This window comes from Aptenodytes patagonicus, chromosome 8 (assembly GCF_965638725.1).
Source record: "Aptenodytes patagonicus chromosome 8, bAptPat1.pri.cur, whole genome shotgun sequence".
Classification (NCBI taxonomy): domain Eukaryota; kingdom Metazoa; phylum Chordata; class Aves; order Sphenisciformes; family Spheniscidae; genus Aptenodytes; species Aptenodytes patagonicus.
Window position 1 is genome coordinate 12445044 of NC_134956.1, and position 26961 is coordinate 12472004.

At 58.1% G+C, this 26961-nt stretch overlaps 1 protein-coding gene across 1 annotated transcript in view; it reads left to right on the forward strand.

The window, feature by feature from the left end:
• The window catches only part of PLXNA1 (plexin A1), a 119939-nt gene that overhangs the window by 66208 nt on the left and 26770 nt on the right, over positions 1–26961 (forward strand). The window contains exons 9-21 of the mRNA XM_076346395.1: positions 1097–1211; positions 6527–6727; positions 15979–16075; positions 16448–16638; positions 20244–20395; positions 20754–20874; positions 21202–21338; positions 21908–22075; positions 22974–23067; positions 23556–23795; positions 23976–24119; positions 24867–25101; positions 26473–26615. Of these exons, the coding sequence (XP_076202510.1) occupies positions 1097–1211; positions 6527–6727; positions 15979–16075; positions 16448–16638; positions 20244–20395; positions 20754–20874; positions 21202–21338; positions 21908–22075; positions 22974–23067; positions 23556–23795; positions 23976–24119; positions 24867–25101; positions 26473–26615 (2038 nt within the window). The remainder of the gene's footprint in view (positions 1–1096; positions 1212–6526; positions 6728–15978; positions 16076–16447; positions 16639–20243; positions 20396–20753; positions 20875–21201; positions 21339–21907; positions 22076–22973; positions 23068–23555; positions 23796–23975; positions 24120–24866; positions 25102–26472; positions 26616–26961) is intronic.

A 26961-nucleotide genomic window follows, 5' to 3' on the forward strand; every position in this document is an offset into this window, starting at 1 on the left:
GTGCATACCTGCCCCGTGAAGGCTCGCTGCATTAATGTGGGACCTCGCTGCTGCCCTGGGACAGCGTGGCAGGGAGGGCTCGGCCCCCTCCATACCCAGAGGGTGAGGGCACTGAAAGCTGCCCTCTGGCCGGGGGCCTCCGTGGGATCCCCTGTGCTTGCAAACAGGGATGCCTCATGGTGCTGGGAGGGTGTGCTTTTGCAGGAGGTTAGCAAGGGGACAGGCTGTTGGGGTGCTGCTCGTGTGGATGGTTGCACAAGGGGGGGGGACTGTATGTCCGCTCCCGTGTGGGGAAGAGGCACCAGGTCCCTGTGGCTTGTTTCTTCGGGAAGAGGGTTGCAGAGCAGGGCATGGGGCTCCAGGCATCCCCGGGTGCCCCCGGCATCCCCCAGGAGAGGTGGGGAGAGGGGGGCATGCGCGATCCCACCGCACAAAGAGCCTGGAGAGGAGGCTGGGGAGAGAGACGGAAATGTTGCAGGCTGGAGGGAGGGGGTGGAAGCGCACGCACACACGCACGCGCGGCTGTGGAGGGCTGAGGACGAGGGGGGCCGAGGGAGGGGGTCACACACAACCTATTGTGAGCGGCTGAAAAGCGCTACAGTCCCGAAATGTTAATCTGACCCAACCTTTCACCAGTTATAATTTTCTTCTCAATGAGCGTGCATTAATCTGGCCCTTTCTCCCCTGTTTCCCCGCGGTGCAGAGCCCTTGTTCTGCCACCTCTTGCTAAAATCGCCTTTCAGCGAACCCAAATAAAGCTCCCAAAGTCTGGAGCTTGGCCCCACCCCAGGAGCAGGGCAGGCAGGGTCAGCTTGCCAAGCGGAGGAGGGAGCGTGGCTGGCCTGGCTGGGGCACAAACCCTGTGGTGCCGGAAAGACCATTTCCCCTCGCCCTGCTGTGGGCAAAGCCCGGGGGTTCTGGCGTGTGCAGGCATCTCCCCTCCCAGCCTGCTGGTGCACAGCCCTTGCCCCGTGCATGAGGGGTCAGAGATACAGGATCACCTATGGATGCTGTCCCACAGAAGCATCCCGGGAAGTGCCCTGGTGGACCCTGCCTCGCCGTTGCCCTAATGCTGACTGCTTCTCTTTCTCCGCAGCTGCCTGTCCTGCGTGAATGGCTCCTTCCCCTGCCACTGGTGCAAGTACCGCCACATCTGCACCCATAACGCTGCCGACTGCTCCTTCCTGGAGGGACGCGTCAAGCTCTCTGAGGTAAGGCGACACGAGCCGGCTCCCCTCTCCTGTCCCGGTCCTGTCACGACCCCCTGCCCTAAGGGGAAGGGTTTAGAAGAGGGCAAACTGTTTTGGAAGCCTTTCCCACCACCTTGCCCAGGGTGCTGGGGCTGCCTGGGAAGCAGTGAGGGAGGAGTGGGAAGTGCTGCCGGGACCGTGTGCCAGTGGGGAGGGGCTGTGTCGGCTGAGGAGTTGCCACTGTGGAGAGGCTGCTTGGGAAGCCAGGCGCAGCCAAGAGCACTTTAGGCTGAATGAAGGGAAAAACAAAGGCAGAGACGCTAAAGCGTTTTCCTTTGATTTTTTGAAGGGAGCAAGCTTGAACTGTCATTGCGGAACAACTTGTTTTCAGAGAGGGGAAGGTTGAAATCCGTAAAACAAACCGTTTCACTGCACCTCACACCTTCTTTGTCTCAAATGCTTTGCTAAGAAACATGTTCTTTTGTGGGGGTTCATCCTGCATAGCATCCGTGCCACCCACCGGGGAAACCTGTCACTGGCAGGGTGCTCGCAGGAGGTCCCGGCGTTCCCAGCCTGTGGTGGCATCGCTGGCTGTTTGGGTTGGGTCTGGAGGTCTGGCCAGCAACCGCTGGCACTACAGTAAATGCTGATTCGGGTCGGTGGGCACCTGGCATCCAGCCAGGGTCAACCCACCACATCCCTGTGGAAAACTGGAGCACCTGGTCCTGCTGCCTTTCCCAGGGGAGCTGCTGTGTCTACGGGGGAACATTTGGGCTTTGCAACCTGCAGAGAGATCTGCTTGGGTCTCATACTTGGGTGCAGTTTGGAGCCTCCGTGGTCTTCAGGAGCAGATGGACTTGCAGAAGGTGGTGGTGTCCCTGAACAGGGCTTTGCTGGGCTCTCATTGTGATCCTTATTCTGGGTGTGGAGCTGAGCGAAGCTGCCTCTCAGCCAAGTGCATTGGGAGAGCTGGAAAAGCCCAACCATCGCTCCCACACATGGGCAGGTGGGGTTGGCGCTTGCCATTTCTGCACAGCAACAGGCGAGTGCCAGGAACAAGACTCTGCTCGTCAAACAGCCCCTCCTGCCCCTCCACCGCCGGCAAGCATGCAGCTGCCTGGGCTGTGCTGCAGCCCCGCCGCCAGTGCTCCATGCCTCTCGGATGGTGCAGCAGTGGCTTTCCTCTGCCCCTTCCACCAAACGGCCAAACTCCGGGCTCTGGCACCATCCCTCACCTCCCTGGAGTTACCATCCGAGTGCAAGGGGGTTGCACCGTGCTCACGGGTACTCGAGCATGTGATGCACGAGCCAGAACAAGCCCAGCCCAGCGGCCCCACAGGAGGAGGGATTCGGTAACATACGAAAAGATGAGAAAAAGCTGTTTTCTCCCAGCTTGTGCCCTGAAGAAATCCAGTGAGGAATCGGCCTGTCCCAGGCATCCCAGAGGCCTGCTCTTGAGGTCACGCTTCCAGCCAGCCCTGGCGTTGCTTCTGCAAATGCGACATGTGGTATCCAGACCACTGGAGCCCAGCAGCTCTTGTCTGCCTGTTCCCCTCGCTGAGGGCACGGGGGAGGCTGCTGGGCTTTTCCCCCTTCCCTGCCATGTGAACCCAGAAGCATCTGGCTGTACCCCCCAGGGGTGTTGTTTTTGGGACGCATGCAGCTCTCCCACGGACCAGCTGCTTGGGAACTTGTGTCACTCCTGAGCACGGGCAGGCTGTCCCCCGGCAGACCTTTTTGGCCACACTGGGACCTGGAGCGGTGCCTGGCTTGAGGTTTGGAGCGCCTGGCTCAGCCTGTTTGCACGTTGGTGTGGCCTCAGCAGTTCCCGGCGGAGATGGCGAAACACCCTCAGACCAGCCGCTGCTGTGGGCTGTGTGTCCGGGCTGGGATGAGACATCCCGTCCCCATCCCTGGCCAGTCCCGGTCCCCAGCAGGGCATTGTGGCGGGTGAGGGGGACTCGGTGCCAGCCCATGGCACTGCTGGACAAGTTAACGGTGGACGTCCAGCCCCATCCCCTCTGTGGGAAGGTGTCTAACTGGGAGGGTTATTTTAAGCAGGATTTGGTCTGTCTGCGTTGGTTGAAGTGTGGTGGGCACTGGTCAGGAGAGGCAGGGACGGGGGTTAACAGCAGTGCATAACTCCATCTCTGATGGTTCCCACGGGTGGTTCACCACGGTTTTCTGGGTGGGAAAGCGGCTGTTTTGTAGGAAAACGCAGAGAGTGACCCACGGCACTCTCTCTTGGGCGTGCAGGGGATGTTCATCTGGATTTCTGGGGGTGGCAGGGCAGGAACGGGGCGTGGGTAGGAGCCACCACTCATGTAAATGTGCCTGGGAACGGCGGCAGCAGGAAGGATGTCCCTGCCCGCCAGCTGCGGTGGCTTTGAACCCTGGGCTCCGGAGATCGCCCTGCTCTGTGGCTTGCTCTGGGGTGCAGGGCTGGGGAAGGGGTGATGAAGTGGCACAGGCTGCTGCTCGATTTTCCCCACTCCGGGTGCCCAGTGGTGGCCTCAGGGTGATCAGTGATGGACGTTGGAGTCTCCCATCCCAAAAAGCTGCTCTCCTGCGACAGTCCCTGCTGCCTGCTGATGCTGAGCTGCTGCAGAGGGTAAAAGGCTCCTGGCCTGCAGGGACCAAGTGTGTTGGTTCAGTCTAAGCAGCTTCAGCTTGTGTTTCTTCTTCATTCCGCCACCAGTGGGAATGGCTGAGGATTTTGTGAGGGACCGCCAAAAGCCAGCCCCAGACTGCCTTCATCCCCATCTCCATTGAAGGCACAGCCTTGCAGCTGGAGCTGGGAGCTGCCGGAGAAACCCAAACTGCAGCATTTGCAACGTGATTCTAAAGCTCTTACCTCTCCAAGCAAACCTGGACACCCTTGTCATGTTCTCATCCAGCTAGAAAAACGGTTTTAATGGAGAAAATCCAAGTTGTGCGATGTTTGGGAATGTGTGTGTCAGGGTCTTGCTTTTCTGCTCGTCCCATCCTTTCGTAGCTGCCTGCTCCTGGGAGCTGGGGCTCTGCTGCGGGGGGGGCTGTTTTCGGCAGGACGGGGAGCTCCGTGGACTGTGCAGAGCGTTCCCAAGGGATGTAAGTGCCAGGCAGTGCCAGAGTGAGTTTTGTCAGCGGTTGGAATTGCTTGTAGGGGAAATGAGTTGTCCTAGTGCCCCCACCCCTCCGGGCACCCCGGGCGCCCACCAGCACCAGGTGCTTCCTGTTTGGGCGCAGGCTGACATTTTTGCTGGATGACACACTTCTGCCGGCAGATGTGGAGCATGTGACGTCGTGGGGGGACTCGGCTCTGGCTCAAACTGCGAGTCAGCAAAACGAGCCTGCCTGCCTGTGCAGGGAGAGGGACGCATGGGCCTGCCGTGCTCCTTGTGCACCGGTCTTGTGAGCATCCGTGGTGAGCCCAGCTGGGGTGGCACGGACTTACCCACTGCCCTGGCTGGGCCGGCAGTAATAATTACGGAAAAATGAGGAGGTGGAGGTGTTGGAGAGTGAGCCGGGAGTTAATCCTCGCTAAGCATGTGTGTGCCCCACAGGGAAGGCGTGTGCCACCCTCAGGGTCCCCCTGCAATGTGGAGGGGGATCAAGCAGGTGGGGACATCTCCATCCATCAGCACTTCTGAGCTGGTCCTGAGCCAGTGGAGACCGGCCGCCTTGCAGCGGCGGGGACCGCTCATTATAAATGGCCGTGGGCACATGGGGTCTCCCTGCTGTGAGCCCTGACCTGATTCTGAAAGGGGAGGCAACTTCAGCCCCGCTTTGCAGAGGGGCAGCTGTGATACGGAGCAGGGAGGTGGCAGAGCAGCACGGAGGGTCCCCAGACTGTTCCAGCCCCGTCGCCATCTCCGGGTTGGGGCTGTCACTGCTGTTCCTCACTGCTTTCATTTTGTTTAGCATGTTTTGCAGATAAATAGTGTCTTCCCTTAAAAATTGTGCTTTTGGGGAATACGGGCTCTCGAAGAACAGGAAACTTGGAGAGTAAAAGGAGCTGGGGTTTTCTGTCAATATTTGCTAAATGAATCAATTTCTTGTTCATTTCTCTGCATCGTTTGAAAGTTAGATTAATCCTACCAGCTGAGATAAAGCCCGGTGCTGTGCAGGGTCCGGCCCGGCTCGCTGCAGGGTGGCAGGAGGCAGCTGGGCAGTGTTGGCCACGCGTGGCTCCTGGTGGCCTTGGGGCGAGAGCTGCCCCCACAGCCATGGCTGTCAGCAGCCTTGTGAGAGTAGGAGGGTGGCTGTGTCCACCCCTGGCGCTGCTGCTGTCGTTCCTGTTTTTGGAGCAGCTCGTTTCAGCACACATTATTCCCCCTTGATGTTATTTCAAGCCGACGCTTCCAGGAGATGCTGCCGTAGGTGCAAGACCTCCACCAGGATCGGCAAGGCCGGCGTGGGATTGCATCAGGCTGTTGTTGCCGAAGTGGCACCCGCTGGGGCCGCGGAGCTATTTTGCTGCCTGAGCTCATTTATTTTTGCTCCCTCCTGCTCCCCTGTGCTTTGCACACAGGGCTCACCGGCTCCCCTGGAGCAGCTGGGAGCCTGTGGCTATTAAAAGTTGAGTGCTTTGCCCTCCCGACGGCTCCTTCCCTGGGGAGCGTGGGGGGCTTGCAGGGTGGTGCCAAGTCTCTTGCCCTTGCCTTCCTTCCCGGCTTGGACTTACCAGCATCCCCTGGCTGGAGGTGCTGTCTTCTGGGCAGCTTGCAGCCAGGCTGGTTGGAGTGACGCTGCTTTGAGCTGACTGCGTATAGAAGCAGCAGCAGCAGCAAAATTCACTGCAGAGCAGATTCTCGGCAGCACTGCAGAAGCACGTTGTAGTGTCAAAGGGGGAAAAGGCTCTTCTGTCCACTCGTGAAGGAAGGGGAATGGAGGCTATAAGGGAAACAGGAGGGCTGAGAGGGCAGCCTGACAATGCACAGCCCAGTGGGTGTTAACTCTGAAACCTACTGACTGCAATGATGGCATGAAAGCCCATCTCGTTACCAGTCATTTCGCCCAAACATGTGCTGCTGTCACAGTGCTAGGTTGCAGGTCCTATAGCTGAATACTCTCCCCACTTCCCGCCTGGATCAACACGAGCTATGGAAAACACCTCGCTGCCCTGCCACCAGATCCCTCTGTGCTGCTCTTTTCTGTCTTTAGGGCTTTGGTCAGAGCAGCCATGAGATGCTGGTTTGGGGTTGGCTGCACATAAGGATTTACTCAAGCGTGTGCTCAGGGTGGTATTTTCGCAGCGCGTTGCCCAGCCTGCCAGCCAAGGAGGGGTCCCAGGGGTGCTGGGGGAGGCTGTGCGGTATTCCCCTCTCATTGGCTGCCCCTTGTTCCTCTTGCAGGACTGCCCCCAAATCCTGCCCTCCACCCAGATCTACATCCCTGTGGGCGTGGTGAAACCCATCACCCTGACGGCCAAGAACCTGCCCCAGCCGCAGTCCGGCCAGCGCAACTACGAGTGCATCTTCCACATCCCCGGCAGCACCACCCGTGTCACCGCCCTGCGCTTCAACAGCACCAGCATCCAGTGCCAGAACACCTCTGTGAGTGTGTGGCTCGCCTCGGCGTGTGCTTCGTTTGCGGGCTGCTCGTTCCTGCCCTGCCGTGGGACCTTCCCGGCTTGTTGCATGGCTGGGTTTGCTCTCCCGTGGGCAGGTAACAGGGGTTTCTGGCGCTTGTGGGGTGCGGGGTGGGCTCCCCCCCGCTTCCCCCAGGTGCACGGGGAGGCTGCTGCCTGGGGTCGTTCCGGATAAGATCAACACCAGAGCTGCCCCGGGGGAGGCGCCAGGCTTTAGGAGCACTTCCAAGGAAATTGGCTTTGGAAAGCTGAAGAAAGTTGCCTGGGCCGGAGCCAGCTGGCTCGGATGTGCTGGAGCCTTGACTCCCCCTCCCCTCTGCCTGCTTTTGCTTCCCCCTGACACTGAGCCATCCCACTTTACAGGCAGGATCGAGCTAATACCTTCTCCGTGTCCCGCTGCACACACTCCCCTGCATGCAGCCGTGCCTGTCAGCCCCATGAGCGCTTCCCCTCCTCCCCTGCAGCCCCTGTCCATCCCCAGCTCTGACCAGCAGCTACCTCATCCCCCTGCGTGCCTGCTCTCCATCCCAACCCTGCTGGTGCCTCGCTCCCTGCCTCTCTGTCCTTGCTTCCTGCAGCTGTGTCACTTAAGCTCTCTCCTGCAGGCAGCTCTGCCTGCTCTGTGCTCTCTGGTTGCCTTATCCCTAAGCGAGAGGGTGTTTTGCGGCCCCTCGGTGAGCTCTGTGTGTGCCCCTTGCTGTGCAGTAATCCTCTGCAGGGAGCACCAAGCCCATGAGCAAACCCACCCAGGGTGTTAATAGCCCCTCCGTGAGCTGGTGTTGCTCAGCTCCTCGGCTGCCCCACTGGGCTCTGCACCGACCTGCCCTCGTCTGCATGGAGCTGGCTCCTCCCTTCTCCCTCCCATTTAATCCTTTTAAAATTTGTTTTCCATCACTCACACTGTGAAAGCTCATTTGCAGCCTAACACCAGCACCGATCCCTGCTTCCTTGTCCTTTGGTGGCATGAGTGACATTTAGAAGCCATTGAAGATGAGCCCTGGCTCCCTCCCTTCTCCTGCACTCTCGGGGCTGTGGAGCCTTTGGGCAGGAGGAGCATCCCGAGTCATTGCCTCCTGCCCTGGGCAGCAGTGCCGGGGGGATGCTGTGCTGTTGGGGCTTTTTCTTGACGACATGTGGTTTGTGAGGAACAGAAATGCTCCCTGTCCTGAGCTGCCGGCTGGAAATGTTGTCAGTGGATCTGTGCTTGGCCTGGAGGCGAATGCAGGCAGCGGCACAAAGTGCAGGCTCCAGGGAGGCGCAGGACCAGAGTGGTGCCTGCAGGGCTCTGCTGCAAGAAGCCATTAGCAAGGCGGCTTAAGCAAAGGTTTGTCATCTTGCTGCTGCGTTCAGGGAAGAAAAGAAGCCAGGTGGAGTGCTGCCCAGCAGACCTGGCTTGGCTGCTTATCCCTGGTGTTAATAGTGACCCTCATGAGGGCTTCACCCATGTGGATCTGTCCCCAGACCCAGTCTTGCCTGTCGCCTGCACGTCTCAGTGTTAGTGCTTCGAGGGGAACGTGATGGACGTGTGTGCAAAGAGACATCTCCCTGGTGCGGGTCCCTTTGCTGGGGTCTCGTTGCTGCTGGTAGCCAAGCTTGGCTGCTCTGCCTCCATCGCAGCCACATGGGAGGTTTCTTGGGGGTCAGCCGAGCCGCCCTTGTCCTGGCAGGAGGCCGGTTACACCAGGTACCTGCTTGATTGTCCGAGGGCTGTTCTGCAATGTGTCTGTGCCTGGCCCCACTGCCAGAGCACCTGTGGCTGGAGGAACCATTGCTCTGTTGCAAAGGATGGAAGAAATGGGGCCTCTTTGTCCCAGAGAGAGAGCCCAGCCTGCGGGGACCCTGGCCGGGCACAGAGCTGTGTGAGCACCCGGGAGCCAAAACCGCATCTGCCCGGGGCATGGGAAGTCTTGTGAGGCCCTGCCCTTGCCTGGCCGGAGCCCGTCGTCCAGCCCAGCCTCCTGCCAGGTGTCCTCTGCCTGCAGCTGGTGGAGCCGGCAGCTCCCTCTTGCCCAATTCTTGAGCATGTGGTTTGGCTTAGTTCATTCAAAAGCAGTTTGGGACGGTGTGTGCTGCAGGATGCTCCCCACAGAGAAGTGGCACAGCTGCATGGTGCCGGCAGCGGCAGCCTGATGGCTCCTGCGGGGTGTCGGGGGAGAGGTGCCTGTGCCAGAGCAGAGCCTTTACCTAACGGAGGTGGGGCTCGGAGCAGGAGTCTGAATCATTTGGACTCGTTTCTCCCCAGTAAGTTTCAACTTGCAGGGCAGGTGGGAGAGGCGGAAGCAAAAACCACTGCCTGTGTTTCCCAAGGGGTGCTGTGGCTGTCAGCACTGGTGTCACGAGCTGCATGGCCTCTGCAGCTCTTCTCCAAAGGGATGAGACAGCTTGAGGTGTGCCTGCCCACCGTACGGTCCCCATACAGAGCTGAGGTGACTGACACCTTCTCCTGGGCTGACAGTGTTGGACGTTTGACCTGAAAATTGCCAGGGACACCCGGAAAGCAAAGCAAAGCAAATCGGCCGGAGAGCACGTGGGAGGCGTTGCGGGCTGCGTGGGCACGGGAGCGGGCAGCAGCAGCAATGTGGGGCTGTGGTCTCAGACAGGAGACTTGGCTTTCAGGAGCAGGGTGGCTTCACAAAAGGAAGAAGAGAGTTTTGGCTTAAAAGAAGCTGTCTTGCTTTCAGGGTCTGCTCACCTGCCTTAACGTCTGAGGGCATTTAGCCAGGCTGCTTTATGGTGTGGGGGATTCAGATTCACACTTCTGTGATGCTTGTCTCCTCCCCATCTTTTTTTGCAGTCCATCTGGCTGGCTGATAGCACTTCAGGCTCGTGCGCAGTCACCCACCGGTGACCCGCCTGGTTCTTCCATTGCGATTCATTTTTTGGGTTAGGATTTCGGGTCTTGCCTGGTGTGGAGGACACTCTGGTGAGTGGAGGAATAGGGAAAGGATGACATCCTCCCAGCCAGCAAGTGAGGAATGGATGTCCTCACCTCGGGAAGGTATTTAAGCACACTTTGTTTCCAGGAGTTCAGTGGGATCTAAACAAGAGGTTAATTACTCTGTGGAATTAGGGATGCTTTCCTGAATTGCGGGTGAATCGAAGGGATAATAAGTCAAGCCCGCTTAAAACTCTTTGTCTTTTGTTTATTTTTAGTGCTTGTCAAACTCCGATAACTTGTTAGCACTTTGAAGAAAAGACATCTTGGTTAAATATTCAGCAGTCCATTCATTAAGGTTTGAGTGTCGACTATAAACATCATTTGAGACACCCAATAGATCTTCAGCAAACTCAAGGGAGACCAGGCCTAGTGTTCCCCACACATCCCAGGGCAAAAAGCAAGCAGAAAAAACCCTTTTCTGCCTCCTCACTTTGGTCTCTTTCTGCTCTTCAAAGCGAAAGCAACCCTAAAGGTTTTCCACATGCATTGTAAAGAAGCAAAAAGGAAAGACAGGCCTAACTAAGAAAATAAATTATTTGCCAGTAAACTAGTTTTTTGTTAATTGGTTACTTTAAATCTTCTGGAGGCAGACGTTTCCAGGCTTGCTTCTTGCAGCGGAGGATGGAGAAATGGTCAACCGTCTCTTAATGTGTGCGGATGATGCTACTGTGTTTCATTTTCCAAGCATCCCTGCCTTTGCCCATTCTTTTCCATCTGCCATCCCTAAACGGGGCTCATTCTTCCAATTGCTGCAAAAAATAAACAGTTTTGCTGTTGGAAAGTACCACAGTCCCGAATCCACACTACTGCTTGTAACACTGGACTTCATCCGATTTAGTCCTGGCATTGGCAAAATGACTACAGGTGTTTCTCACTGCCAAGGGCTTGGCTTTTTCTCTCCAGAATGTTCCTCTTAAGGCTGAAATAGCCCTAGAGCTGCTCTTTCCCTTTAAATGTAAAAATAGGAAGAACCCCGATCTCCTTTCCATGAGCATTTGAGTTTGTCGTCTCAGCACTTTAAATTAAGCCTCACGCCTCAATTATTTCCCTTTCCTTTTAACCAAAGCCTCACGTGGTGAGGAGCAGCTGTGTCACCTCCCTGGCTCCCTTTTGGCTCCTTCCTTGCCGATCCCCCTGGCACGGGCAGCCCACCCTGCCCACCCATTTTGGCTGTGGCTCTGGAGGCTGCTCCCCTCTGGCCAGGCTCGGGTTGGGATGTTCACCCAGGAGTGGCTTATTCCCGTGACAAAGTGATGCGGGTGCGGAGCAAGCCGGGCTGGTGGGGTGGGTACATGAGTGGTACCAGCACAGATGCTGAGGCTGGGATGCCCAGCCCCAGGTGTGGATGCTGGGAAGGCAGGCAAGACCTGGTAGATTTACGTTTTCTGGGTATTTTTTTATTGTGGTGGAGCCTGAGTGTTGCTCTGACATATTCCCAGGGTCTCGGGTTCTTGCTTAACACCCTGCCAAATTTCAGGCAGGAGGAATCCAGGCGAAGAAGCTTGTGTGTGATGGGGGAGGAAAGGAGGAGATTTATGTGAAAAGAGCAAAAGGAGATCCAGAATCAGAGGCCAAGCGTTACCGTCAAGTTGTGCTGTTGTGTGGATGACGGTATTTTACTAGGCGTAGGGTGTATTTATAGAGGAACATAAATCATACACACATGCCGTGTTCTGAGCGCCGCACACCTCCAGTATATGTATCTCTAATTAACCAGCCATGGAGAGGGAAACAGGGTTGGAGCCCACAACCCCAGCACCGTTTGCCAACAAAGCCATGCTCTCCGTCCTAGTGGTGCCTACATTTATCTTTCCTGCAGCAGTGTTTAAAGTGAAAAGGGAGTATCAGGAGAGTTTGATAGGATCCAATTAAATTCCAGCAGATAAAATAATGATGAATTGCAGTTGAGCCCTGGCGAGACGCGATGTACATTACTGCCGTCCCCGTAGTGCGGGGAAGGAGTTGAGGTCATCAACTACAGAAAAATAGGACACAGCTGCAGCCCAAGCGCTCCTCCAGAAAAGCAGCCCAGGGGGATGGTGCATGTGAGAGGGAGGGGGGTTGCAAAGGAAATTTGGATGTGTGGGTTTGCTCACAGCGGGCAGAGGAGCAGCCCCTCCTCTGCCTTCCTTGGGGAGCGGGGTCCCTCCCTTCCTTAACCTGCTGGATTGTGCAGGTTGTGGCTGGAGTGCGATGGATGCCCCGTGGCAAGGGGCCACCCTGCCTCAACTGGGCTGGGAAGGGCTAGTGCCTTTGGCTAGTTGGCACGGCACTTGCAGGAGCATCCTGAAGTGCATGTCAGTGCGATCCACCCCCAAAATTGGGGTGCCTCCTCGCTGGCTGCGGCTCTGTCCCCTGGGAGTGCGGCTCCCTGCAGGCGCTTCCCCAGAGTGCTGAATCCCTTACCCCGAGGGGAGCTGGGAGGCTGTTGGTGCCCATCGCTGCCGGCGGACAGGTGAGCAGTGGGCTTGCTAGAACCAAATGTGAGACCTTCAGGGGAGGTGGCACGTGCAGCTCTTGCACTGTGCTGGGCTGGTGGGCATCTCCCCCATGGGGAGATGGGGCAGGTGTGAGAATCGGAGACATGAGAAGCACACGAGGTTGTCGGCTGTTACTTGGGAAGATGCCTGAGATCAGTTTTGGGTGAAGAGCCTTGAGAAAGGCTTGGTGAGGAGTCCTCTTGCCTGAACCGCTTCCCTGCAGAAGGACACCTTGCTGGGAATAGCTGTATCCAGGTCGGTGGGGCTGGCGTGTCCTCTGTCAGCCCTTCCACGCTCACCTTGTAGGCTCTTCCAGAGAGGGACGGAAAGGCTGGCCAGGTTAGGTAAGGAGCCGAGAAGCTCATGTCTCTGTTGCTGACTCACTCGATGACATCTTTTCTGCCATCCCCTTCTGTGGGCCATGCTGCGCGAGCACGCTTCTTTCCTCTGGGTGCTGTTGGTTTGCTCTTGGGGCTGTGCCTGTTTTTTGCTCCCAGACCTAATGTCCCTTTCCCATAACTTGTGCTTGCGGCAGCCGCTGTGCCACATCAGCCTTCAGCACAGCCGTGGGGTTCTGGGTGCCTTTGTAGAGCAAAAGGTGGTCTCCTAGCAGGGCTGCCTGGGTAGGTGCACCCCCCTGCTCACACCCACCCTGGCCTCCCCTCCCCTGGCTCATCCCAGATCGCTGCCAGCCACAGCAATTGATTAACTGGGAAGTTAATAACACTTAAGTGTTTAATGGATGTTTAGCACCGTGTTAGCCAGAAGCAGGGAGGAGCCAGCGTGATGGGACCTGCTGGCTGCCCGTGGGCTCTTGTCTGGATCCCATGGGATGTACAGACTTGTAAGCACCCCCCAGCCTGATCTGCACTGGCTGGGGGGCCTTGAGGGCCGGAAAGCGGCTGCTGCTTTGCTCAGCTGCTGCGGACGGGCTGTGGCTGTGCCCGTGGGTGGAGAGGGCACCTTCCTGCCCGTGTTACGGCAAGAGCAGCTACAGGGAGGTCTTTTGAAAATGTCCTTCAACATAAGAGATGCTTTGGAAATTAGAGAGGGATCTGATGGATCTTGGCGTCCTAGGAGGCTGAGCCCTGAGCCCCTGCAGCCGCAGCTCCTGTCCGCACGCAGCCGAGCCGCTGCTCCAGTGCCGGCACCCTACAGGGACCAGTAACTGCATCCAAGCTGCGGGCCCGCTGCCCGTTTCTGCAGGGCAGGTGACACTGCTGATGGACGCGCAGATGCTGAGGACACGTTTTTCACTGTTACCCATGTTCCCTTGGTGATCCCACACCGCGAACGCCAGCCAGAACCACAACTCCTGCTCCTGCCTGCTGCTTCCCTTCACGCAGCCCTGTGCTCCCAGCTGCTGAAGCAGCGACCCGCCATCCGCTCCAGCTCCACGCTGTGGCAAATTCAGCATCCTCAGCACAGTGGCTTGGAGGGGAAGCCTTGTCCTTTCCCACAGGGACACTGTCTCTTGTGCGTGTGCTGTCTCAGGGCTGGTGCATGAAGAGTTAATGCTCTCTCTCCCTCTCCCCCTATTCTTCTTCCTCCAACCCACCTCCCAGAAGAACTAATTTCCAAAAGCAGCCAGGGCAGAGAGATGCAAGTAAGTGTTTTGGACAGCTGCAGGCTGGATGCCTTCCCAAGATGCCAGGGCCCCAAATGAGACATGTCAGAGTACAAATTGAAAATGCCAATTTCACTTACGCTGCCACGTGGCTCGTCACAGCTAAATTCTGCTCCGGTGCCGCCGCTGCCCTCCCCCAGCACGCGCTCCCTCCTGTTGCCAGGGGATGGTCTCTGCTCACTGCTGCGGGCCTGGCCAGCTCCTCATCATGGTCCTGTTGGGGATGTCCTCGGGTGGGTGTAGGATAGGGGAAGGTGAGGCCCTGGTCGTAGATGGTGTGTGGTGGAGATGTGGCTGAAGGTCCTCTGAGCAAACACTGTGAGAGGTGCCGCGTCTGAGACGCTGCATGGTGGGGGGTGATGGGGCTCTTCCTATAGAGGGGAGATGGTGGTAGAACTGTTGGGCACTCAAGAAAGGGTTGAGTTTGCAGTTGGATGTCTCATGCCTTAGAACTGTTGATCATCAGCAGCCTTCCTCCCCAGGCAGGGCTGCGTTTTGGGGTCCTCCAGCCTGCGCTTGGGTGGGGTGGTCCCTGGGCATAGGACCACTAGCCAAAAGCTGTGGAGGTGCAACCGAGGACCAGGCTTAGCCTCTCATTTGTACCTTGTAGGGTCGAGGGAGGGGTGCGTTGCCATAGCCATGTCTCACATCGGACGTGTGCCCCCTTTTGGTGCCACGTCTGATGCTGGACTGTGGCTGGTGATGCTGTCTGGTTGGGAGAGACTCAGCACGGGAGGGACCAGCTTTGATGGTAGGGTGAGAAGGACCCAACATCTCTTGCTTCCTGCAGCCACCTGGGCATGCTGGCTTCTCTCGTGGGCCATGTCCCTGCCTCCTGTGGAGGGGGTTGAGCAGAGCAGACCCATCGGAGTCGTCCCTGGCGCTGGCAGGGACGAATGTGCTCTGTGGGGCAGCAGCTGGGACAGTGCTGGAGGAGATGCTGAGGCCAGCTCCTCCAGGTATGGCACCAGGGCTGCGAAAGTTGATGCTCGGGCTGGCTGGAGGTAGTGGCAGGGCTGTGGCCAGCCCACGGCCGGGTGAGCCGCTGCTGGCGTGTCCGCCGCTCCCTAACAAACTCCAGCAACCCATGAATCATTCATTTAATCTCTCCTGACACGCCTGTCATTTTCTCGGGCGAGGAGCGGGGAATCTCTTGCCGAAGGAGGTCATTAGCTGTCAGGGACGGTTCCGACTGCCTTCCTGCCTCTGTATCGATTAAACCTCTCTGCCTGCATGCAGGGGCTGTGTAGAGAATATTGATGGGGCTGCCGGGGCTGGGGCTTGGGTTTCAAGGCAGGGGAGAGGGGTTTGGGTGGGGAGGAGGCGCTGGCTGGGCTGGAAGGAGCAACGGAGGTGGGTATGTCTGGACAGCAGCAGGTACTGGGGCCTGAGTCTGGGAATGCAGTGGGTCCCCTGGAGCAGGGTACAGCTGATGGCCAAGCACAGCATGGGGCTGGGAGCAGAGCAGCTGGGGGTGCAGTGTAGAGGCGGTGGGTGGAGGGGAGGGATGCTATCCCAAGACCTTTCTGAGGGTTGGCGTGGCACCAGGCTGGCGCCTGGCTCTGTCCTACCCATGGCTGCATGGCCGCAGCTTCATGACATTGTGTTATGGGCGATGGGGCTGGAGGGGACCATGGGGGACATCTTCCCACTGGGAGTCAGGGGAGGCTCTACCGAATCCGCTCCTGCCATGTGCCCAGCCTGTCCTCCCTGAGCTTCACTAGTGACGAGTGTGATCCCAAACCTGATCCCAAACATCTGACTGAGCATCCCTGGAGTGGGGAGGACATGGGGGAGGGCTTGGGTACCTGGTGTGGAGAGGTATGTGTGTGCTGCAGAGACACCATCTGTTTCCTCCTCTCCCAGCAGCAGCAGCTTCAGACCTTTGTGTTAATGGGTTTTGGGTCTATTTAGAAACCCTCTGTTTTGCTTATTTATCTTTTTTTGCCAGTCCAGCCTACTGATTTGCATGTGCTGTGTCCAATGCTTTGACCAGTGGCTGTTAGACCTGTCTGTTCCCAGCCAGCAAGTCCAAAGCAGGCCCCCATCCCTCTCCTCTGGGTTGATGGGAGACATCCACATAACAGGGTTGTATGCCTCTCTGTGCCCCTCACCGGGGCATTTTGCCTCATCTATTAATAGGCTCTGCCTCCTTCTGTACCCTTCTGCAGTATTTCTACGAAGGGAACGACATCAGTGACCTGCCGGTCAACTTGTCCGTGGTCTGGAACGGGAACTTCGTCATCGACAACCCCCAGAACATCCAGGGTGAGTGAGGGATAGGATGGGGATGGGAAAGAGGCCCGGTGCCCACCCTGGGCTCCAGCCCACCCCTCTCCCCTGCCCCGACTGCAGTTTGCACTAGTGCCCTGGGGGAGGGAGCGATGCTCCGGCTGCATCAGTCAGATGGGTTTCTAAACAAGAGGCTTTTCTCCAAGAAGCTTTGGGAGAGATCCCAAAGCTCTGCCTTGGCGTTGAGTCCAGGGTGCTGGTGCCTCCTGCCCATGGGGGTTTGTCTACCTGGGAGCTGGTGGCATGCATGCAGTGGGGGTGGTGAGAGCAGGTGCCCTTCTCCCCAAAACCCTGTCCCTGCTGGCTGGGGGGACTGTGCTGACCCCCATGCTCCTCCTGCCATTGCAGCCCACCTGTACAAGTGCTCGGCCCTGCGGGAGAGCTGCGGTCTGTGCCTCAAGGCTGACCCGCGCTTCGAGTGCGGCTGGTGCGTGTTGGAGAGACGCTGCTCACTGCGGCAGCACTGCCTGGCCTACGAGAGCAGCTGGATGCACGCCAGCAGCGGCAACAGCCGCTGCACCGACCCCAAGATCACCAAGGTACGCAGGGACAGACGGGTGGTGATGCCCCGTGCTGGGGGACCGAGATGGAAGATGGGAATGGAGATGGGGATGGGGCTTTCCGGTGGCACCTCACAGCAGCCAAATCTACTCGGTGTTTAGGACTGAGCATCTCTTGTTGCCACTTCCATTTCCAAGGCTAAAATCCTCTCTCCACCACCCCCGTGCACTGGGCTTTCTGGCCTGTCTCCGAGATTCCCACCGCTCCACCTGCACATGGCCGGGGGATTCCGGGAAAGCTGCAGCTCCACGTTGCTCCTCCTCTTGTCACCATGCGTGCCGGTAGTTCATCATCCCCCTTCCCTGACAGCTTTTACGACCTTTTTTTAATAAGATTGCGTATATTAATGTTCACGTGACTGTCGGGCCAGGCTCCAAGTGCACGAGGAGGGACTGGTGGGTGTTTCTGCTGGATACCTTCTGTTTACCCACGGCTGGCCAGGCCTCGCCGGTGTTAATTACTGGAGTCTTAGCGCAGGATCTGATCTGTTTGGGTTTCAGTGTCTTATCTGATGGAAGCTGGAAACGAGAGTCCTGCCTTTTCCCCACCTTTTCCCCGTGCCGCCTGCCTCTTGCAGGGTACCCGTGCTGTGGTGTGCGGGGAGAGGGGGGTGCCCCCTCCCCCAGGCACATCCCTGCCTGCAGAGAGCCCTGCCTGCGGCAAGTACTGCCTGCAGAGAGTTGCCTGAGGCTGGCAGAGTGCTGACAGGAGGAGGGATTCGTTCCTGGGGGAGTGGGGTCAAGCCCCAGAGCTTGCATCCCTATGAGGAGGTCCACTGCTGTGTGCGGGGCTGCAGGGCTCCCCATCCTCAGTGGATTCCCACCATGCTCAGGCTGAACTTCCCAAAGCTGGACTTGAGGATGGTGGGAGTGGAGACCATGGTGGCCGGGTCATGCCCGGAGTGGCCTCGCTGAAGGCTGTGCCCTGTTCTCTTGTGCTTGCGTGGCCAGAGCTGCAGGCATCCACATGCACACCGCTCACAGCAGCTTCCCAGCAGCTGATGGTGTCCAGCCTCGGAGGCAGCTCTCCTGCCCTGAATCATTATGAAATTTTGCAGTAATTGCAGGTGCAGCAGAAATGGATCTGTTAGCAGTTGGGCTTGACCTTGGTGCCGCTCCGTGTTAGTGCCCTGGGAGCTGGTGGTCAGTGTGGATGTGCGTAGCTGTTGGTGTGATGCTCCTCTGGCAGCCTGCCTGTTGCCTGCTGCTTCCCACAACCCCTGTCCTGCACCCCAGGCAGCAGGCAGGCTTGGAAACACTCTGGAGAGCAGTCTGGCATGGAGAGGGCAGCGTGGGGTGGTGGGGGAAAAGAGAAGTCTCCTACAGTGATTTCAGGAGGAGCTGGAGTCTCCTTCCTGCCCAGCCCGCTGGGTGCAGGTGTCTTCATGGGTGGTGGGGCTGGGCTGGGAGATGACCATGATTCTTCACCCTTGGAGTGAAGAATCACTTACCCATTGCTCGGTGGTGGGGACAAGCCCCCTCCAAACCTCTGTGGGGTCCTGCCCAGTGCTGGCTGTCACCCTCAGAGCGATATCCTTCCCCTGGGAAGGGGGATCCCCTTGGCCTCGGCACCTCCTGGCCCTGCTGTGGCCGCTGGAGCCAGGAGCGAGCCTACTGCTTGCACCCACCAGAGCCGTTTGCCTGTTGATGTGAAAGGACCCTGTGAAGCCAATTAGCAGAAAAGCGGTGGTGTTTGTCAGGGCTGGGGGTTCAGAAGTGGAGGGGGGAAAGGCGAGGCTTGGGGCAGCCCCTGCTCTCCTTGCCAGCTCCCTCCTCCCGCACGCCTTGTTTAGCCCTGACCTTCCCACGCTGGGCAGCCAACAATGTCATTTCATTCCTGGGCTCGTTTCTCCCTGAACGCGTGGCCCTTGTCAGCTTTGCCGAGGAGGAGGAGGAATCTAACGCGACAGAGCAGCTTTTAACGTTCATTTAGAAACGCCAAACAAACAGCCACTTCTTGCCAGCCACCCTGACAGAGCTTGATTTAGGGGGAAGACCCAACCTGATGCTGGCTGCAGCTGCCATAACGAGCCCCAATCCTGGACTTGGGCAGGGGCTGAGCTGGGTTTAGGCAAACAGTGGTTCCCTGCAGCCCCGGAGAGTTTTGTTGCCATGTAAATTGTGAGCTGTGGCTGCCTCGGCGGGAGCTGGGGCCCCGGGCACTGGTCCCAGCTCTGCCACTGCCCCTGAACACGTCCCCAGGCTGCCTGCATGCAGGGGGGACCAGCTGCCCCTGTTCGAGCACGCTGAAGGTGATCAGCCTGGTGCAAATCCGGAGGATGGTGGTTAACCCCAGAGGGGAGATGGCTGCAGTGGGGCCCTGCAGAAATGGTCCTCAGCTCTGCGCAGTCCATCAGGGCTGGGGATGTGGACAGCGTCCACTGCTGCATGTTTCCCACCCTCTGCTTGTCTGTCTTTCCTCGCTGCGGGGTTGGCATCCAGGACTAGCCCTGTGTGAAGAGGAGGAAAAGGAGGAAGAGGAGGCTCCAGCTGGCTCAGGCCCCAGGGTTGCAGCCACCCAGATTTGCCAGGAATTGCAAAGAGCTCTCACATGCTTGGTTGTGGCATGAGCATGGCCGTAGCATGAGCCTGTCCAGGTGCTGGGCTTAGCACTGGCAGAGATGCCTCTTGGTGTTAGAGGGGATCTCTGCCAATGCCGCAGGAGCATGAGCAGAGGGGGGCATCACCTGCAACAAAATGGTCTCTTTCCCTGGGTCAGGACGCACCTTCCTCCTGGACCAACCCAGACCCTGTTACTCTCTCCTTTGCCTGCTGCCTGTGGCTGCCTTTTCCCCTGCTCCATCTCGGTGTCACCGGTGACCCAGCCCTGTCCCCGGTCCCAGCTGCGGCTCACAGCCCTGCCATTCATCCCAGTTAGCGCTGCAGGTGGGCGCTGGGCCCCGGCGCTGGCGAGCGCTGGTGTAAAACTGCCTGGCTGGAGGCAGCGGTGGGCCCGCGCCTCCGTTCATCCCTCATCCTGCTGCTGTCTGTCAGGCCACACCTGTCCACTTTATTGGGCATTATCCTGGTAAATGAGGCACGGCGCTGGGGTGAGGTGCCCTCCCTTCCCAGCTGGCCTCAGCACAGGGTTTGCCGGTGGAGAGAAACCCTTCTCCCCCCTGCCTGCTCTGCACAGGGACCTGGTGGAAATGCTTTCTCCTTTGAGGACATGTTGGACGTGGGGACCTCATCCCTGAGTACGTGGGACCTGGCCAAAAGCCGGGCAGATCCACGTGCTTCTTTGCTGGCTCAGCTGGAGCCGTGGCTGATGCTACCCTGTCTCCTTCCCGTCCGTGTCCTTATCACCTGTGAGGTGGCTTCATCTGCAGCAGGGTGTCCAAATCCCAGCTCTCTGCTCGGACACATCTGGCATCTCCTGGCTTGTTCCTGGGAGGATTTGTGGGCACGGCTGTCATTCGGGAGGTCTTTCCCGCTCTGTGTGCTCCTTGCAGATGTGCTGGCATTTATCCTCACCACTCGTGGGGGAGTAACTCACATCCCGCGGCTGCCCGGGCTGCAGCCTGCCCGAGCGAGGTGTCCCTGCAGCTCCACTCCCTCAGCTGACAGGCGGTGCTCTCTCCTAGCTGTCACCTGAGACCGGCCCCAGGCAAGGAGGGACCCGTCTGACCATCACTGGAGAGAACCTGGGCCTGAAGTTTGAAGATGTTCGCTGGGGCGTTCGAGTCGGCAAAGTGATGTGCATCCCCATTGAGAGCGAGTACATCAGCGCTGAGCAGTAAGTGCCCAGCGAGGGGTGGGCGCGCTCCGGGTCACCTCGGTACATGGGGGTTGGGGTGCTGGTGCTCAAATGCTGCCCGTGGTTGCAAGAAGACATGAGACTGACTGGGCTGGACTGGGAGAGAAGTACCTGGTGGTTGTGGTCACTCTGGAAGGAGCCCAAAGGCTTTGGGGAAGCTCCCTCCAGAGCTGGCAGTGCCAACAGCCACCACCTTGGTTTCTCATGAACCCTGCTGGCACCTGGGACCTTTGCTTGGTGCCAGATCTGCCGCTTTCTGAAGCCAGTCCATCCCCACCATGGCTCAGGGAGTGTCTCGGTGCCAGGGCACTGAGGGCTCCTTCCCCACATCCCTTAGGATCGTGTGTGAAATTGGAGATGCCAGCCCGAGCAAGGTCCACGAGGCACGGGTAGAAGTGTGCATCCGCGACTGCTCGCCCAGCTACCGGGCCACGTCCCCCAAGAGCTTCACTTTTGTGGTAAGCCCCATGCTGGGGGACCGGGCTGGTCCCGGGTGGTTTGGGGTGGTTTTCCAGGCGAGCAGGAAAACTGGCTGTCGTTTCCCTGGGGGGCAGGCGGGGATGCTCTGGGCGGGCGTTGGGTCATGCTGGTTGAATTTCTCCAAGGCTGCCACTGCTCTGCCTCCCTGCTGTCCTGCTGGCACTGCCAGCCCTCAGCACCATGCCCTGCTGCTGCCCCATGGGTCCCTCTCCTCTGCGGCCCTGTCACCCGCTTGGGGTTGCTTGGGGACATGGGTTTCGGTCCCCAGCCCGTCTGACACCAGGGATGCTCTTTTCCTTTGATAGACGCCCACTTTCTCCCGTGTGGTCCCAGCCCGGGGCCCTCTTTCTGGTGGCACCTGGATCGCCATTGAAGGCAGCCACCTCAACGCTGGCAGCAACGTCTCCGTGACCATCGGGGGACGGCCCTGTGCTTTTTCATGGTGAGGGGCATGGAGGGTGGCGGAGGATGGGTGACGGGCACCTCCAGAGGCAGTGGGACTCCCAGATAGAGCAGCGGCTGGGAGCCTGTGCTGGGGAGCCAGGAGGGATCCCAGGAGCCAAACCCCATGGGCAGCCGGAGGCGTCTCCCCCTGAAACCTTTGTGTGTCAGAGGCTGCAGGAAGAGCCCAAAGAACGTGGATTTTTCTCTAAAAGCACGAAGCCCTGAGGCATGAAGTGGATAATTTTTAGATTAAGGATGATAATGGAGCGGCTCTTTAAATATTTTCCTGCGGTAATTACTGGTTATCAGCCCTAATCGCTGCTGTTTGCAGCAGCCGCGTGATGGGAACGCTCAGGAGCTGCTCAGCCTTTCCCGGCTGCCTTTTGTTTCATTTCTTGGGTTTTTTTTTCTTTTTTTCCTCCTTTCTCTCTTCCCGTCCCCCCTCCCCCCGACAGTTTCAGAAGGGGAGAGGGGCTGGGGCCGAGGGCTCACGGGCAGCATCGCTGCCCCGGCTGCCCTCGCCTCTCTCCTGCCCAGTCTTTGACAGATTGTGCGTTTCTGCCCTAGGAGAAGCGCCCGTGAGATCCGGTGCAGGACCCCCCCTGGGCACACCCCCGGTGGCTCCCCCATTCTCATCAACATCAACCGGGCAGAACTGAGCAACCCGGAGGTGAAGTACAACTACACAGAGGACCCCACCATCCAGAAGATCGATCCCGAGTGGAGCATCAACAGGTGAATCAAGGGGTGCCTGCAGGGAGCTTGTGGGACACAGGGGGGGCTGTTTTCTGCACGGATCCCCCCCTCCTGATGGGTACATCCCAGTGCTGCTGCAATAGCCACCGGGCCATGCTCCAGAGACGTGGCGAGAGGAGAGAGGAACGTGAGCAATGGCTTGGCACTGGGGTCCTGCTAACTCCTGGCCTGCAGTGCTCAGCCTGGCAGGGGGCAAGAGCAGAGAGCTCTTTGGATCTGCTTAATTTCAGCTTGACATTTGGCGGTGGCGAATAAAATTAAAATGTTTCCTATTGGGGGATTTTTTTAAATGTTTACGTATTTTTCTAAAAGGTTTGAATTGGCTGGAGAGGACGCGAAGGAATCCATTAAGCGCTAGTGCCAAGGGAAACCTTCCCCAGGGTGTTGATGAGGAGCGAGCTCCCCAGGGGCATGGCCGAGCTCTCTGGGACTGTGGGGCTTTTAACACCAAGCCATGGAGAAAACCCAGCAGGGCTCAGCCTGCCCTGCCACCTGCTGCCTGCGTGGTGGAGAAGGGGGTGGCAGAGAGGACCTCCTCCTCCTCCGGATGCTTTCCCATTGTGGACGCTTGGTCTCCTTTAGCTTGGGAGCTGCCTTCAGACCCCAAACCTGAAGACGGGATGGGATGTCAGTGTTAATTAGCAGGTTTTATATCTCTAGTTGGCCCTTTGGTCAGCTGAGGTGATTTGGTGGTGGTGAATGCCAGATCCTGCTGGCTGTGGTGACACCTGAGTGGGATAAAAGGTCCCTGGGGCATTGTGGTGCACCCAAGCTGGGGCAGATGGGCATTTGGCTGGTGAGGTTGGACGCTTCCCTCCCAGAAGTGAGGACCCAGTGCCAAGCTGCCTCTCCTAACGTGTTGTCTCCATGTCTCTAGCGGTGGGACGCTGCTGACTGTGACTGGCACCAACTTGGCCACCATCAAAGAGCCCAGGATCCGGGCCAAGTATTGCAGCTCTGAAAGGGAGAATGTAAGTAGTGCTGGCTGGGGCTGGGGGCAGAGCACAAGGAGGAGGGATGCCGTCCCTCTGCAATGCAGGGCGGAATGTGCATCACTTGCCCATCAGGTGTGGTGGCATGGAAAGGCTGAGGTCCAGGGGCTGCCACTCAGAGAGGCACCGATCTCCCTGCAGGGCCTCCGGCCAGGTGCTGCCAGAAGAGGGGTGAGATCTGAGTGTGCAAAACTGATGGGAGGTTGGTGGGAAGTCTGCAGGATAGTGACAGAAAAAGCCCGTCCCCAGTGAGCTCCCACCTGCCACCCCTCACACCTCCATTGCAGACAGGAGTCTGTCTCTGCCCTGGGGTGGAATATGGTGCCTGTTGATGTAATAGCGCAGGACAGGAGATCCCAAGTCTAAACCCTGTGTCCAGAGCTGCTGCTTGCAGGAGATCCTTGTGGGGTCCAATCCTGACCTCCCTGTCGGGAGCCGGGTCTGACCTCGGTCTCTGCCTCCTGCAGAACTGCACCGTCTACAACGATACCACCATGGTGTGCTACGCGCCCTCCATCGACAACCCTGTGCGGAGCCCTCCGGAGGTTGGTGACCGCCCGGATGAGATTGGCTTCGTCATGGATAATGTCCAGGCCCTGCTGATCATCAACACCACCAACTTTGTCTACTACCCGGACCCTGTCTTCGAGCCACTCAGCCCCACGGGAATGCTGGAGCTGAAGCCCAGCTCTCCCCTCATCCTCAAGGTAAGGCAGCGTGCACCCGGGGGCAGAGGGGTAGGGACGTGTTCCTCTGTGGAGGTGTCCTTTTGTCTCTCCTGGGGCAAAGTCCTGCACTGCGAGAGCATGAATTTGCTTTATGTTGGTTTTTTTTAAACATTCCCCATTGCATGAGAACTGAAAATCTCCTTCCTTGTTCCCTCAAAGGGCAGGAACCTGCTCCTGCCGGCTGCTGGTAACTCCCGCCTGAACTACACAGTGCTGATCGGAGACACTCCCTGCACCCTGACCGTCTCCGAGACCCAGCTCCTCTGTGAGTCCCCCAACCTCACTGGCCAGCACAAAGTCACGGTAAGTGCTGACACTGGTGCCTTTGCTTCTCGTGTCACAGAGGTTCAGTCTTTATCCCGGCACCAGCCCTGCTGCGTGCTCATCCTCGGATGAGGACCAGATAGTCAGTGTATGTGCAGGAGCATCCTCAGGAGCCATCTTCCTGCTCCCTGGCCATCTCTCTCCCTAATTACATATTTGGTAGGACCAAATACTTTGTCCTCTCCCTGGCACACTCAGCCGGGCGTTCCTGCGCCCTGGGTGGCCCTGGCTGGCCCTGCCAACAACCTCCCTTCCCTGCTGGGTGCCAAGGCACAGCCAGTGCCAAGGCGGGGGGGCGTTCCCACCCCTTCCCCCCGGTGCCAGCTCACGCTGTAAGGAAGGCTCCTTTGTTTGTGGGGTTGTAGCGCAGTGGTGCTCGCACTCCAGGACCCTGCCAGGTTGAAAGGGACCCTGCACAGTCCCCCCCAGGCTCCCCACCCGTGGGGGAACTCGCTTCACATCCCATCTGTTACTGTAATGTTGTCTGAATGAGACATCAAACTCTCTGCCTGCTCGGTGCACGCTGGCAGCATGTGTCCTGCATCCCATTAAAGCTTGCCATGCTGGTCCGGACGAGCTCCTGCCACCCCTGCGTTTTTCTGCATCCTTCCTCCCCTGGGCTGGGAGTCATCCCCCAGTTCCCAGCACAGCGGGCACGGTGGGGAGGGCTGCCCTGGGCACGTGCCCCCTGACGTCAGGTCCTTTTTTTCCCCTGCCATGCCACAGATTAAGGCTGGAGGGTTCGAGTTCTCCCCGGGAACGCTGCAGATCTACTCAGACAGCCTGCTTACCCTGCCCGCCATCATCGGGATCGGCGGTGGGGGCGGTCTGCTCCTCCTCATCATCATCATCGTCCTCATCGCCTACAAGCGCAAGTCCCGAGATGCCGACCGGACCCTGAAACGCCTCCAGCTGCAGATGGACAACCTGGAGTCCCGGGTGGCCTTGGAGTGCAAAGAGGGTGAGGGATCCTTGTGCTGCTAACGTGGGAGTCTTGCAGGGTCTCATACCGTCCCAAGGCTCAGCGTGCTCCCACCCTTTCCCTGCTGCATTTCGGAGCGGGAATGGGAACAGGCAAAGCAGCTTTGTCAGAGGAAGCGAACTCATTTTGGGTGGGATTTGGGGATTTTTCCAGTTAAGGAATTGCCCTCCATTTCTCCAAACGGGAGAAAAGAGAGCGAGGAGGGTAGTGAGGGCTGCTTGCGAGCGGGCAGTCGGTCTCTCGTTACGTGACAGACGGATGCTCTGAAATTGGACAGAATTCCTTGTATGATCCTGCTGATAAAACCTAATTGCCCATTATCCCCCTGAGCTGGCTCCCAAGGCCCCGACCCTGCCAGCCACAGCCACAACCAGCCCAGGTGCTGTGGATGGAGCAGGCATCGAAAACAAGATAATAAAAAGGGGAAAGAAAGAAAAACCCTTTGCTCCCCCAAATCCCCATCCCTACGCATGCCTGCGGATGGCACTGGTGACAGGGAGAGGGGAGGGAACTGGTGGAGGGGATGGTGTCTTGTCTTCCACAGCTGGCAGATAAAAGGATCTGCTTTTAATTAAAAGGCACAATCTCTTCCCTGCCTTTTCTCTTTTCTAGTCCCACTAGTTACAGATAAGATAGCACGCCTTTCAAGCTGACGGTTTGTTTCTTCTCATCAGGCTGACGAGCCTGCAGTCCTCTGCCTGGCTTTCAGCTCCCTTTAAAGTGCCGTTAATTTGATTTTTCTGAGGGTTTTCTCCCCCCCTGCAACCCCTTTCCCTGGTGCATATCCAGGACTCCTCTCCCGTCAGCTTTTCCCTGTAGGTGCAATTAAAGGTTCAGGACCCCCCCCGCATTGTGTTCCCCTGGGAGTCGCAGCTGCCTCTGCTGAGATCGGGAGGTGCTGGAGTGGGTGTGTTCAAGCTCTTCTCTAGTAGTATTTAGGTCAAAAAGAAACGAGGACATTCTTGTGGTTTAGGCTAACGTTTTCCCCCAGAAGCTCTGGCTTTGTTCAAGCCTTTCTGTTCCCCGCTGCCCCCAGCATCCCTGGGAGGCTGTGAGTGCTGAGCAGGGGGGATTTGAGCCCCCTGGGACCTGGCAGTCCTGTTCCCAAATCTGCCACTTGATTTATTCTGGGGAAGTCATCCCCACCCTCCGCAGCTCAGTTTCTCCATCTGTGAGATGAGGACAGTGATCACAGCCTGCTGTGGGGAGGGATGCGGAGCCGATTCACGCCTGGGGGGTCCCACCCATGGGGTGCTGGGGGGGGGTGTGTGTGTGTGGTGGAGGCTGGGTGCCAATGCTGTGTGCTGGGACTCCGGGATGTGTTGCTTAATTCTGCTTTTCCCACCCCAGCCTTTGCTGAGCTGCAGACTGACATTAACGAGCTGACCAACGACCTGGATGGGGCTGGCATCCCCTTTCTGGACTATCGCACCTACGCCATGCGGGTTCTCTTCCCAGGGATAGAAGACCACCCCGTGCTGAAGGAGATGGAGGTGTGGTTCTGTCTGTCTGTCTCTGTAGTGTTTCACGCTGGGGATGCGCCCCTGTACGAGTCCCCGTGCCCCAAGCCTAGGGCTGGAGAGATGCTTTGTTCGGATGCTGGCCCAACGTGAACGCGGACCGGCTGCCAAATGGTTACTGTGCTCTCTGACATTAATATCAATATTTATATTAATATCATTGTTGCTGTCATTTTCTACAGCACTTGCTTTATTCAATTGGGTTTGTTTGATGCCTGACCGGCCGCTCGTTTCTAGCAGGCTTGTCTGACATCGCCTGCTTGCTTGGCTCCATTTCCCCATGCAGAACCCATCCTTGGCATCCTTCCCCTACTCCCCA